The sequence below is a fragment of the Pristiophorus japonicus genome, chromosome 19 (genome assembly GCF_044704955.1).
Source record: "Pristiophorus japonicus isolate sPriJap1 chromosome 19, sPriJap1.hap1, whole genome shotgun sequence".
Taxonomy (NCBI): Eukaryota; Metazoa; Chordata; class Chondrichthyes; family Pristiophoridae; genus Pristiophorus; species Pristiophorus japonicus.
This window is the reverse complement of record NC_091995.1, coordinates 7,032,170-7,044,967: the sequence shown is the minus strand read 5'-3', so window position 1 is coordinate 7,044,967 and position 12,798 is coordinate 7,032,170. Positions and strand designations below refer to the sequence as shown.

At 50.4% G+C, this 12,798-nt stretch overlaps 1 protein-coding gene across 1 annotated transcript; it reads left to right on the top strand.

The window, feature by feature from the left end:
- Positions 1 to 360: 360 nt before the first annotated feature.
- On the top strand, positions 361 to 11,865 carry LOC139229686 (zinc-binding protein A33-like). The gene is made up of 6 exons (XM_070861204.1): positions 361 to 771; positions 860 to 955; positions 1,049 to 1,282; positions 2,145 to 2,167; positions 2,254 to 2,369; positions 11,250 to 11,865. The coding sequence occupies exons 1-6, from the start codon at positions 361 to 363 to the stop codon at positions 11,789 to 11,791; spliced, it is 1,422 nt and encodes a 473-aa protein (XP_070717305.1). The 3' UTR covers positions 11,792 to 11,865.
- Positions 11,866 to 12,798: the final 933 nt, after the last annotated feature.

The window sequence follows — 12,798 nt, the reverse complement described above, 5'->3', positions numbered from 1 at the left end:
CTCTATCTCACACCGTGTGTCACCAGTGGGTTTGTGGTCGGCAGTGAGTTCGGTCTGGAGCAAAGTGCACTGGAATCTTGATCCCTGCCTCCTCCCTCCCTCTCTCCCTCTGCCAACACCCCAGGGACCGTCACCCTCCCGGCCAGGGCTGTTTTTCCTCTCCGCTCTCTAACCCTGTTTGTCCTTCAAACTGCCCTATGTTTTGTCTCCCTGTGTAAAAGTCGAGGGACATACACTGGTGTATAATAATAATTCCCTGAGTATTGCCGTGAATTCATCGGTAAAACGCTGAGCTGAGGGTGTGCGGCAGCGATATCGAAACTGAACGCGGGTTTGAATCAGGAAGTGCTGGCTGTGAAAATGGCGACCAGACAGCAAGCCGAGAGTTTGACCGAAGAGGCAATTTGTCCCATTTGTCTGGATTTCTTCACCGATCCAGTTTCACTGGAGTGTGGGCACAACTTCTGCCGCTCCTGTATCACACAGTTTTGGGGAAAGAAGGAGACAAACTCCTGCCCGGAATGTAGAGCGGAGTTTCCGGAAATAAACCTCAGAGCCAGCTGGGCCTTAGCGAGTCTGGCCGAGAAAGCTCGAAAATTAAACTTGAATCCGAAAGAGCCGGAAAGTAAACGTCACTGTGAGGAACATCAGGAAGAACTGAAGCTGTTTTGTGAAACTGACAAGAAACTGATCTGTCTGATCTGTAGAGATGCGCGGGAACACAGAGAGCACCGCTTCATGCCCATTAAAGAAGCTGTTGGAATCTACAAGGTTAAAGGGAACAGATTGGATCACCTGATTATTTTATCACATTTTCATGGTCTAACACTTTAATTCTGTGATTTTCTCCCAATCCCAGGATCGGCTGAAATCTTCCTTAGATTCTCTCACATGGAAGAAATCGGCGGCTCTAGAAACGGAATTAAAACAAAAACAGCAGATTTCCGGAGTTAGGGTAAGGTCTCCCTGAGCTGATTTTCTGGGATCTCGGTTAGTTTTGTTCCCTCTATCGCGGTACATTAATTATGTTTCACAATTCATTTGGTAGGAACAGTCGAGCAGTCTGCAGACCCGCATCACATCCGAGTTCGCTAAAATGCACCAGATTCTCACTGAGAAAGAGCAGCGTTTAATCCGAGATCTCAGGGAACAAGAGGGGAAGATTGTAGAAACAATGGAGAAAAACCTTCGAGAAATTCTAGAGAATTTAAATTCTGTTCAGGAAGAGCTCTCAAAGTTGCAGAAACAGATGGAGCAAAAAGATTGGCTGATATTTCTGAAGGTGAGGATTATATTGCTGGTCAGTTCAGTGAAACTTCACACAGTCATAAAATAACCGATGAGAACTGAAATAAATGCAGCATTTGCTGAAAAATTTGAAACTGACTTAAACCGATTGTTGTATCTATTATGGTGGCGGTTCTGCTATTGTCACTGAACTAAACTGCTCCCATACTGTCTACAGAATCCTGGGAATACCTCTGAACTCCCGGGAATTATTTGTCGTGATATTTAGACTTAATTTGTAATTATTTCCGTGTCGCGCAAGTTTATAATGCCCCCGGAACTCACAATGCATTCCAGTTCCAATTCCATGTTGTGAGTGTGTGGGTGTGTGTGACAGTCACTGTGAGTTTCAGTATCTGACACATGAATCGGAATGTTCAACTACTTACAATCACAGAATCCTACAGCACAAATGGCCCATCGTGTCTGTGCGGCTCTTTGAAAGAGCGATCCAATTAGTCCCACTCACCCCGTTTTTTCGCCAAAGATTGCATTCTTTTTCTTTTCAAGTATATTTCGAATTTCTTTTGAAAGTAGCTATGGAATCTGCTTCTTCCACTCTGCCAGTTAGTGCATTCCAGATCATCACAAGTCATTGTTCAAAAAATCCCCACTCTCTTTTGTCAATTGTCCTAAAGATTTGTGTATGTGATCCCCAGGGCTCTCCGTTCCTGCACCCCATTTAAAATTGTACCATTTAGTTTACAATGCCTCTCCTCATTCTTCCTTCCAAAATGCCTCACTTCAGACTTCTCTGTGTTAAATTGTATCCCCCTGTGCCTGCTCATTTCACCAGCCTGTCTGTGTCTTCCTGAAGTCTTTTACTGTCCTCACTGTTTGTGTTTTATTTATTTCAGGAGGAAGCTTGTCGGAAGAGGAGGTAGGACATGCTCTTTACAGAATCTCTGCACCGTTTGGTAAAGTGTTTATGGTCAATTTATAACATTAACTGTGTAATATTTACAGGATTAGTGAGGACTATCCCGTACTGTCAGTAGTAGATGGCGCCCTGTCTATCGGAAAGTTCAACGGCCCTTTACAGTACACAGCGTGGCGAGAAATGATAGACGCCATTAACCCTGGTAAATCTCCGATATTCCTTTTCATGATTTATAACTCCAGATGAGAAGGGCCTAAACCGGCTCCCAGACCCCGGATTAAATGATCCCTGATGTCTCTGTCTAGTCTGGAAGTCAGGAGTCTTTACACTGGATAAGGGAGGGCTTGGGGTGATTTTACTGAAGTATTCGAGATCCTAAACCGCAGAGAGAAGATAAACATCCAGAGGTTTAACACAGTCACAGAGTCTACAACAAAGTAGCGATAGTCTCAAACTCAGAGAATGGCAGGAAAATATATCCGGGGGGGGAGGGGGTAGGATGGTGGGGGTTGTGGGGCGGAGGGGCAAAGCCGAGGAGCGGCCAGCAGCAGGCAGGACAATTCATGCACCTCCCGGCCACAGAGAAACTGTTACACAGAGAATAAATAGAAAGAAGTATTTTTATATCCGACCTTTCACGACCTCAGGACGTCCCAAAGCTCTTTACAGACAATGAAGAGTTTTTAAAGTGTAGTCACTGTTGTAATGTAGGAAACGCCACAACCAGTTTATGCACAGCAAGCTCCCACAAGCAGCAACGTGATAATGACCAGATAACCTGTTTTCATGATGTTGGTTGATGGATAAATATTGTCCAGGACACCGGACGGAACTAACTCCTTGCATCATTCCCTGTGAGGGTTCCAGCGGTCCCTTTAAGGACCACAGGTTGGGCCATTCTACAGACTGTTCCACTGGGTGGGACTTGCACAGCTCACGCACCGTCCAATGGAAGACCAAGATTGCATTGGGGTCACATGTACATTCTGGGATCCGGTTTGTATAAACTAATGAGGCTTCCCCCATGTTTAGTGCGGGAGCGCTGGATTCCTATTTCACGGCTGCGGCATAATTTCCCGGCGGGCCTTGGTGGGAACCAGGTGGGAAGCACTGCGGGTGGTTTTTGTCTCGTTACTGCTCCGTTTACGGTGTAAATCCGAGCGATTGTGAGGTGTAAATCACTCCCAACTGCTTTATGCGGAGTGTATGGGAAGTAAGGAAGGCAGAGTTGGCTGAGGTTATCAGCAGTTTGAAGAGAGAGTTTGTAAGAAGTTGGAAAAAATGATAAATCCAAATAGGACTGAGCTGCCTGGGCTTGGAGAGTGGAATTGTGAGGGCTGGGGAGAGGGGAGATCTAATTTGAACACCCTGCCCTATATCGCAGCAGAAAACACACTTCAAAAGTAATACATTGTGGGAAGTGCTTTGAGACATTTGTCAGGAACATTAGAAATGTAAGTTTCTCCTTCAGATGTAATTGCAGTGTGTTTATTTCCATTGCATTCCTTATACTGGACTCTGTCCTACCTGTGAAATATTTTATTCACAACACTACTTTCCTTGTGGCCTTTGGAAACAGCTGCTTAAACCCCAGTTTAGAACCAGGCTCGAAAGTCATCGCACCACCTTTGAAAGCAGCTTCACACAGTAACACTGATCCCAGCATCACTCACTTCGACCTGGACTCTCACCCACTTTCTCTGATCTGCTTTGAGTTATTCACACCAGTTTTAAATTCACATCAATGTCTGACCTGATATTTTATACCAATATTCCAACTGCATAAAACATCAATATTCGGCTCAACATTTCGTATTTTAATTTTTATTCTCTTGCTGAATTATTGCCTTTACTTGCAAAATATGTAAAATAAACAATCAGAAGCCAGCCTGCCTGTCTGAGAGTGTGTTCTCTGCTGGATCCACCTCCTGATCCATTGACCCCATTCCCACAAAACTGCTGCCCACCCAACTCACTGATTTAAGTGTTGCCACTTGGTAACCTCATTCACAGAAACAGTGTCAGTTTCCAGATGTAAACCGATGGCACACAACTCGACCTCTCCACCACCTCTCTTGACCCCTCCACTGCCAAAGTATTATCCAACAGATTATCGGAAATCCAGTTATGGAGGAGCCGGAATTTCTTAGAGTTAAACATTAGAAATAATAATAGTCTGTCCTGAAATCTTCACATGTGCACTACCATCGAAGTTCGGTCACACACGCTCAGTGCCCCACAGTTGCAGCTGCTGTACAATGCGAGCTATGCTGTCCTCTGCTCCGTGGGAGAAGGCCGTGGAGAACACTGGATGGAGAGGGAGACAGGCAAGAAATCAAGAGAGAGGTAGAGAGATGGGAGAGAGGTAGAGAGATGTAGGAGAGAGGTAGAGAGATGGGAGAGAGGGGGGAAAGGAAAGAGAGAGGGGAGAAAGGAAAGAGAGAGGGGGGAAAGGAAAGAGAGAGGGGGGAAAGGAAAGAGAGAGGGGGGAAAGGAAAGAGAGAGGGGGGAAAGGAAAGAGAGAGGGGGGGAAAGGAAAGAGAGAGGGGGGGAAAGGAAAGAGAGAGGGGGGGAAAGGAAAGAGAGAGGGGGGAAAGGAAAGAAGAGGAAGGGGGTTGGAGGGGGGGAAAGGGAAGAAGAGGAAGGGGGCCGGGGAGGGGGAAGGGAAGGGGGGTCGGGGAGGGGAAAGGGAAGGGGGGGTCGGGGAGGGAAAAGGGAAGGGGGGGTCGGGGAGGGAAAAGGGCAGGGGGGGTCGGGGAGGGAAAAGGGAAGGGGGGGGGTCGGGGAGGGGAAAGGGAAGGTGGGGTCGGGGAGGGAAAAGGGAAGGGGGGGTCGGGGAGGGGAAAGGGAAGGGGGGGGTCGGGGAGGGGAAAGGGAAGGGGGGGTCGGGGAGGGGAAGGGGGGGTCGGGGAGGGGAAAGGGAAGGGGGGGTCGGGGAGGGGAAAGGGAAGGGGGGGTCGGGGAGGGGAAAGGGAAGGTGGGGTCGGGAAGGGAAAAGGGAAGGGGGGGTCGGGGAGCGGAAAGGGAAGGTGGGGTCGGGGAGGGAAAAGGGAAGGGGGGGTCGGGGAGGGGAAAGGGAAGGGGGGGGTCGGGGAGGGGAAAGGGAAGGGGGGGTCGGGGAGGGGAAGGGGGGGTCGGGGAGGGAGGGGGGGGTCGGGGAGGGGAAAGGGAAGGGGGGGGTCGGGGAGGGAAAAGTGAAGGGGGGGTCGGGGAGGGGAAAGGGAAGGGGGGGTCGGGGAGGGGAAAGGGGGGGGGGAAAGAGAGGATCGGGGGGGAAAGAGAGGATCGGGGGGGAAAGAGAGGATCGGGGGGGGAAGAGAGGATCATGGGGGGAAAGAGAGGATCGGGGGGGGAAGAGAGGATCATGGGGGGAAAGAGAGGATCGGGGGGGAAGAGAGGATCGGGGGGGAAGAGAGGATCGGGGGGGAAGAGAGGATCGGGGGGGAAGAGAGGATCGGGGGGGAAGAGAGGATCGGGGGGGGGGAAAGAGAGGATCGGGGGGGGAAAGAGGATGGGGGGGAAGAGAGGATCGGGGGGAGGATCGGGGGGGGGAAAGAGAGGATCGGAGGGGGGGGAAAAGAGAGGGGGGGGAAAGAGAGAGACAGTGGAGAGAGAGAGATGGAGGGCGAGGGGGTGAGAGAGATCGGAGGGAGAGGAGAGAGAGGCGGGAAAGTGGGGGGAGAGCGAGAGGGAGAGACAGAGGGGGAGGGGCAGAGTGGCGGGAAAGTGAGGGGGAGATGGAGGGAGGGCGAGGGGGGAAAGAGAGAGAGCGATAGAGGCGGATATCGGAGGGAGAGACAGAGTGGGAGAGAGAGGCAGGAGAGTGGGGGGGGGGAAGAACGATCGGAGAGAGGCGGAAGAGAAACAGGCAGGAGAGAAGGGGAGCGAGATAGAGGGGGAAGTTTGGAGGGGGAGGGGGAATGAAGGGACAGAGAGGGGTGATTGGAGGAAGAGGGTGGGAAACAGAATGGGAGGGAGGAGGTCAGGAGCACGGTGGGGGAGGGTGGTAAAGAGTACGGAGAGCACAGTGGTGATGGTGGAAGAACGTGATCCAGGTTTAAAGGTGCGTGTGTGTGTGTGTGTGTGTGTGTGTGTGTGTGTGTGTGTGGGGGTGGGGGGGGGTTGAGAGCGAGAACGTGATCCATATGGTAAGACTGGACAGAATCCAGAAGTCACGACACAGTTACTATTCACATCATAACCCAATAAACCTGTTAACAGTCTGTAACCAACACACAATGCAACGTCTATGGTGGGTGGGGGAGAGTAGGTCAGGAAGTTTGTGTGTGTGTGTGGGGGAGGGGGGGTCAGGAACTTGGGCATGGAGGCAGGGCGGGAGGCAAAATTTGTTTTTATATTACTAGGCTGGTTTTTACACATGGACAGCTTTATGCAGCGTTTTCCAGAGTGAGAAGTTTAGATTCTGTTACAGTCTTTGGTGAAAGAATAACTAGAAATCCCATATTTAAAAAGTACTTTTGCAATAAAGATACCAATTTGACGGCATATGTTTCGCAGGTCTCTGCTAGTTGAGAATTAAGCCATTGTTTCTGGAGCTTGTCAACAACTGTACACCTTTGTCATCAACTCCATCCCCTCCTTGGCCACTGCCTCAGGCTGAACAAGACCCGAGCTGTTCCATTCAATCTGGAATTGCAATGCTGTTTGTGACCAACCTAAGAGTGTCTGGGACTTTGTCTCTTGTGTGTCCTGTCTTTCCCATTTCCTCTGCGGAGGTTTTTTTAAGTTAGTTTTCCTCGGTTGCTTTTTCTATCTCTCTTCCTTTCCCTTCCTCGTTTTTTCCTTCATTTCTCCAATTTCTCCTGATTAGTGAAAACAAACGTAGGTCCCTTGCAGTCAGATTCAGGTGAATTTATAATAGGAAACAAAGAAATTGTGGACCAGTTAAACAAATACTTTTGTTCTGTCTTCATGAAGGAAGACACAAATAACCTTCTGGAAATACTAGAGGACCGAGGGTCTAGTGAGAAGGAGGAACTGAAGAAAATCCTTATTAGGCGGGAAATGGTGTTAGGGAAATTGATGGAATTGAAGGCCGATAAATCCCCGGGGCCTGATAGTCTGCATCCCAGAGTTTGATAGTCTGCATCCCAGAGTACTTAAGGAAGTAGCCCAAGAAATAGTGGATGCATTGGTGATCATTTTCCAACAGTTTATCGATTCTGGATCGGTTCCTATGGACTGGAGGGTAGCTAATGTAACACCACTTTTTAAAAAAGGAGGGAGAGAGAAAATGGGTAATTATAGACCGGTTAGCCTGACATCGGTGATGGGGAAAATGTTGGAATCAATTATTAAAGATGTAATAGCAGCACATTTGGAACGCAGTGACAGGATCGGTCCAAGTAAGCATGGATTTATGAAAGGGAAATCCTGCTTGACAAATCTTCTAGATTTTTTGAGGATGTAACTGGTAGAGTGGACAAGGGAGAATCAGTGGATGTGGTGTATTTGGACTTTCAAAAGGCTTTTGACAAGGTCCCACAAAAGAGATTGGTGTGAAAAATTAAAGCACATGGTATTGGGGGTAATGTACTGACGTGGGTAGAGAACTGGTTGGCAGACAGGAAGCAGAGAGTCGGGATAAACGGGTCCTTTTCAGAATGGCAGGCAGTGACTAGTGGGGTGCCACAGGGCTCAGTTATTTACAATATACATTAATGATTTGGATGAGGGAATTGAGTGTAATATCTCCAAGTTTGCAGATGACACTAAGCTGGGTGGCAGTGTGAGCTGTGAGGAGGACGCTAAAAGGCTGCAGGGTGACTTGGACAGGTTAGGTGAATGGGCAAACGTGTGGCAGATGCAGTATAATGTGGATAAATGTGAGGTTATCCACTTTGATGGTAAAAACACGAAGGCAGAATATTATCTGAATGGCGGCAGATTAGGAAAAGGGGAGGTGCAACGAGACCTGGGTGTCATGGTACATCAGTCATTGAAAGTTGGCATGCAGGTACAGCAGGCAGTGAAGAAGGCAAATGGTATGTTGGCCTTCATAGCTAGGGGATTTGAGTGTAGGAGCAGGGAGGTCTTACTGCAGTTGTACAGGGCCTTAGTGAGGCCTCATCTGGAATATTGTGTTCAGTTTTGGTTTCCTAATCTGAGGAAGGATGTTCTTGCTATTGAGGGAGTGCAGCGAAGGTTCACCAGACTGATTCCCGGGATGGCAGGACTGACATATGAGGAGAGACTGGATCGACTGGACCTGTATTCACTGGAGTTTCGAAGGATGAGAGGTGATCTCATAGAAACATATAAAATTCTGACAGAACTGGACAGGTTAGATGCAGGAAGAATGTTCCCGATGTTGAGGAAGTCCAGAACCAGGGGACATAGTCTAAGGATAAGGGGTAAGCCATTTAGGACTGAGATGAGGAGAAACTTCTTCACTCAGAGTTGTTAACCTGTGGAACTCCCTACCTCAGAGAGTTGTTGATGCCAGTTCATTGGATATATTCAAGGGGGAGCTAGATATGGCCCTCCTGGCTAAGGGGATCAAGGGGTATGGAGAGAAAGCAGGAAAGGGGTACTGAGATGAATGATCAGCCATGATCTTATTGAATGGTGTTGCAGGCTCGAAGGGCAGAATGGCCTACTCCTGCACCTGTTTTCTATGATTCTATGTCCTTTCCCCCTTTCCCCAGGCTCGACAGGGCTGATTAGTGGTGTGTGGGCCACTCTGCAGAGACTGAGAATAGCGCAACACTGGGGCTGCAGAGTTCCTCAGTGGGTCACAATCGGAGAAGAATGTCAGAGGCAAAAGAAAATGCCCCAAAACCCGCAACTAGGTCTCTGCACCCAGCTTCTGCAGATTACTTTCTGGGTTAGGAAACCAGGGTTTAGAAAGTGGGCTGGGTTTACAGTGTAAAAAGGACCAATTTTGGGGTGCAGTGTCCTGTGCCCAAGGACACTGGAAATAAACCTTCGATGCAGTATTGTGCACAATTCTGAGCACCACAATTTCGGAAGGATGCCAAATCAGTAGCGAGGGAGCCGAGATTACCAGGGTGAGAAACTTCAGTTAGGTGGACAAGTTGGAGAAGCTGGAATAGTTCTCCTGAGAGTGGAGGTTACAGGAAGATTCAATACAGCTACTTAATATTATGGGGGAGATGGATGGAGTAGAGAGGGAGAAATTGTTTCCTCTTGCATGTGGGTCTCGAAACAAAGATCATCAATTTAAAATAATTGCCAAAAGAAACGAGGAGAAATTTCTCAGAGTTGTTTTGATCTGGAATGCACTCCCTGATTCCATAGGAATGTTCCTCAGGCAATTGGACATGTTCTTGAGGATAATTAATTTTCAGGATAAGGGGAAAAAGCAGCGCATGTCAGACTGAATTGGACCGCTCTTTCAAAGAAACAGCACAAGCATGGTGGGCCGAATGGCCATCACCACTGTGCTCTCCGTACTCTATCTCCCACTCCCCCACTGTGCTCCTGACCTCCTCCCTCCCACTCCAATTCCCACTCTCTTCCTCCGATTCCCCCCTCTCTGTCCCTTCGATCCCCCTTTCTCCCTCCCCTTCTGATCTTTCCCCTCTATAGCTCCCTCCTCTCTCTCTCCCTTTTCTCCTGCCTCTCTCTCTTCAATCTCCCCCGCTTTCTCTCCCACCTCCCCCCCCCACCCTGCCGCTCTCTCTGCTCCCTCCACCGTTCCTCCGCTCTCCACACCCCGCCCCCTCCCCCCTCTCTGTGCCGTAAAATTCTATGATTGTCGCCCAACCGGTAATCGGCTCACGCTTTTTTCAGGCGTTCAAGGCAGTTGCTTAAAATAGGCGTTAGGCCCCTTCCATGTGCCAAAGAGGGGCCGAATGGCTGTTTCAGGACGCTGTCCAGAGATTGGGACACCCTGAGCCCTTGGTTTGGGATTTCTGCACATGGATATAGCACCCAGTGAAAAGGTCAGTACACTTACTGTCCTACTTTTAATGTGGAGGCGAGAAGGTCTGCAGTGTTTCTCTCCACTCCATAAAACTCCTGTCTGCTGCTGGAAATCGGGATTGGACCCTCCCCCACTGTCTCTCCCCAGCTCTCTCTCCCCTACCCCCACTCTCTTTCCCACACTCCTCTCTTTCTCTCCCCTCCCCCACTCCACGTTGCTCTCCCTTCCCCCCCGCCGCTCTCTCTTCCCCTCCTCCCGTTCTCTCTCCCCTTCCCCCCCTCCCTCTCTCCCCCCTCCACCCTGCTCTCCCTCCCCCCGCTCTCACCCCCTCTCCACCCACCCCCCACTCTCTCTCATCTCTGTCCGCTCTCTCCCACCCCCACTCTGCTCTCACTCCCCTCCCCCTCATTCTCTCTCCCCCCTCTGCTCTCTCCCCCACTCCGCTCGCGCTCCCCCCTCCGCTCGCGCTCCCCTCTCTCTCCATTCACTCCCCCCTTCCCCACTCTTTTGCCCCTCCCCCACACCCCTCCCTCATTACCCTCCCCCACACTCCTCCTTCTCTACCCTCCCCCACACCCCTCCCTCTCTACCCTCCCCCACGCCCCTCCCTCTCTACCCTCCCCCACGCCCCTCCCTCTCTACCCTCCCCCACGCCCCTCCCTCTCTACCCTCCCCCACGCCCCTCCCTCTCTACCCTCCCCCACGCCCCTCCCTCTTTACCCTCCCCCACGCCCCTCCCTCTCTACCCTCCCCCACGCCCCTCCCTCTCTACCCTCCCCCACGCCCCTCCCTCTCTACCCTCCCCCACGCCCCTCCCTCTCTACCCTCCCCCACGCCCCTCCCTCTCTACCCTCCCCCACGCCCCTCCCTCTCTACCCTCCCCCACGCCCCTCCCTCTCTACCCTCCCCCACGCCCCTCCCTCTCTACCCTCCCCCACGCCCCTCCCTCTCTACCCTCCCCCACGCCCCTCCCTCTCTACCCTCCCCCACGCCCCTCCCTCTCTACCCTCTCTCCCCTCCCCACATCCCTCCCTCTCTACCTTCCCCCTGGAGCGGCAGCAGATTCCAGGATCACAACCCAGAGCCCGAGTGGGCTCTTTAAAAAGGAAAATGTTTGAATAAACCACAGCAAGAAACTAAATCACTGACTGTGTTACTTTAACTTTCCCCCAGCTCCAGCCTCTCTGACTCTGGATCCGAACACAGCGAATCCCAAACTCATCCTGTCTGAGGACCGGACCCGTGTGAGATCTGGAGACAAAGAGCAGCGGCTCCCTGACACCCCGGAGAGGTTTGATGCCTGGGGCTGTATCCTGGGATCAGAGGGATTCACATCAGGGAGACACTACTGGGAGGTGGAGGTGGGGAACAAGACTTGGTGGGCTCTGGGAGTGACCAGAGAGTCTGCCGGGAGGAAAGGGGCATTCACCATGAGCCCTGAGACCGGATACTGGATTGTGTGGTTTGGGCCTGAAAGTGACTATTTTTCCCCCTCACTGACCCGCATCACCCAGAGTGTGAAGCCCCGGAAGTTCGGGGTGTACCTGGACTATGAGGGCGGACAGGTGTCATTTTACAATGCGGATAACATGTCCCATTTCCATACTTACACCCACACTTTCACTGAGAGAATCTTTCCCATCTTTAGTCCGGGATGGAATGAAGGTGGGATAAACTCTGCACCACTGATAATCTGTGTGGTTAACGGTCACTAACAGGCCCATCCCATAATTTCACCCTGCCTCCTGCCAGCTGCAAACTGATGGGCGTCAGTCTCAATCACAGATGGTCCAAATGTCACCTGAGGTCAGGGCAGCTACAACCGACTGACAATGTCTTGTTGGTGAGATTTGTTTGTTCAATCGGTGCAGTGGAACAAACTCGTGGCAACTGCTCCAGACAATCCTGTCAAATTAAATAAAAACCTCGAGAACATTGAGAATCCCCAGACCAGAACGAAATGTATCCCAGGTTGTTAAGAGAAGCAAGAGAGGAAATAGCAGAGGCTCTGACCATCATTTTCCAATCCTCGCTGGCTAGAGGAGTGGTGCCGGAGGACTGCTAATGTTGTACAGTTGTTAAAAAAGTGAGACAGTGATAGTTTGAGTAATTAAAGGCCAGTCAGCCTAACCTTGGTGGTGGGAAAATTATTGGAAAAAATTCTGAGAGGCAGGATAAATCTTCATTTAGAAGGACACTGATTAATCAAGGACAGTCAGCATGGATTTGTTATAGGAAAGTCTTGTCTGACTAACTTGATTTAATTTTTTGATGAGGTAACAAGGACGGTCGATGAGGGTAGTGATGTAGTCTATATGGATTTTGGCAAGGCTTTTGATAAGGTTCCACCTGGTCACGAAAGAAAAAACACATGGGATCCAAGGCAAAGTGGCAAGTTGGATCCAAAATGAGCTCAGTGGCAGGAATCAAAGAGTAATGGTTGATGGGCATTTTTGTGACTGGAAGGAGGTTTCCAGTGGGGATCTGCAGGGCTCAGTACTGGGTCCCTTGCTTTTTGTGGTATGTATCAATGATTTAGACTTGAAGGTAGGGTGTGCTGCTGAAGCTCTCGCCTTGTCTTTGTTACCTCTAGACTTGACTATTACAAGGCACTCCTGGCTGGCCTCCCACATTCCATCTTATGTAAACTATAGGTGATCCAAAACTCGGCTGCCTGTGTCCTAACTCGTACCAAGTCCCGCTCAACTATTGCCCCTGTGCT

Coding starts and splice junctions, on each gene's coding strand:
- LOC139229686 (XM_070861204.1), top strand. CDS start 361: ATGGCGACCAGACAGCAAGCCGAGAGTTTGACCGAAGAGGCAATTTGT. Junction 956..1,048: donor AGCAGATTTCCGGAGTTAGG/GTAAGGTCTCCC, acceptor TTCATTTGGTAG/GAACAGTCGAGCAGTCTGCA. Junction 2,370..11,249: donor GATAGACGCCATTAACCCTG/GTAAATCTCCGA, acceptor ACTTTCCCCCAG/CTCCAGCCTCTCTGACTCTG.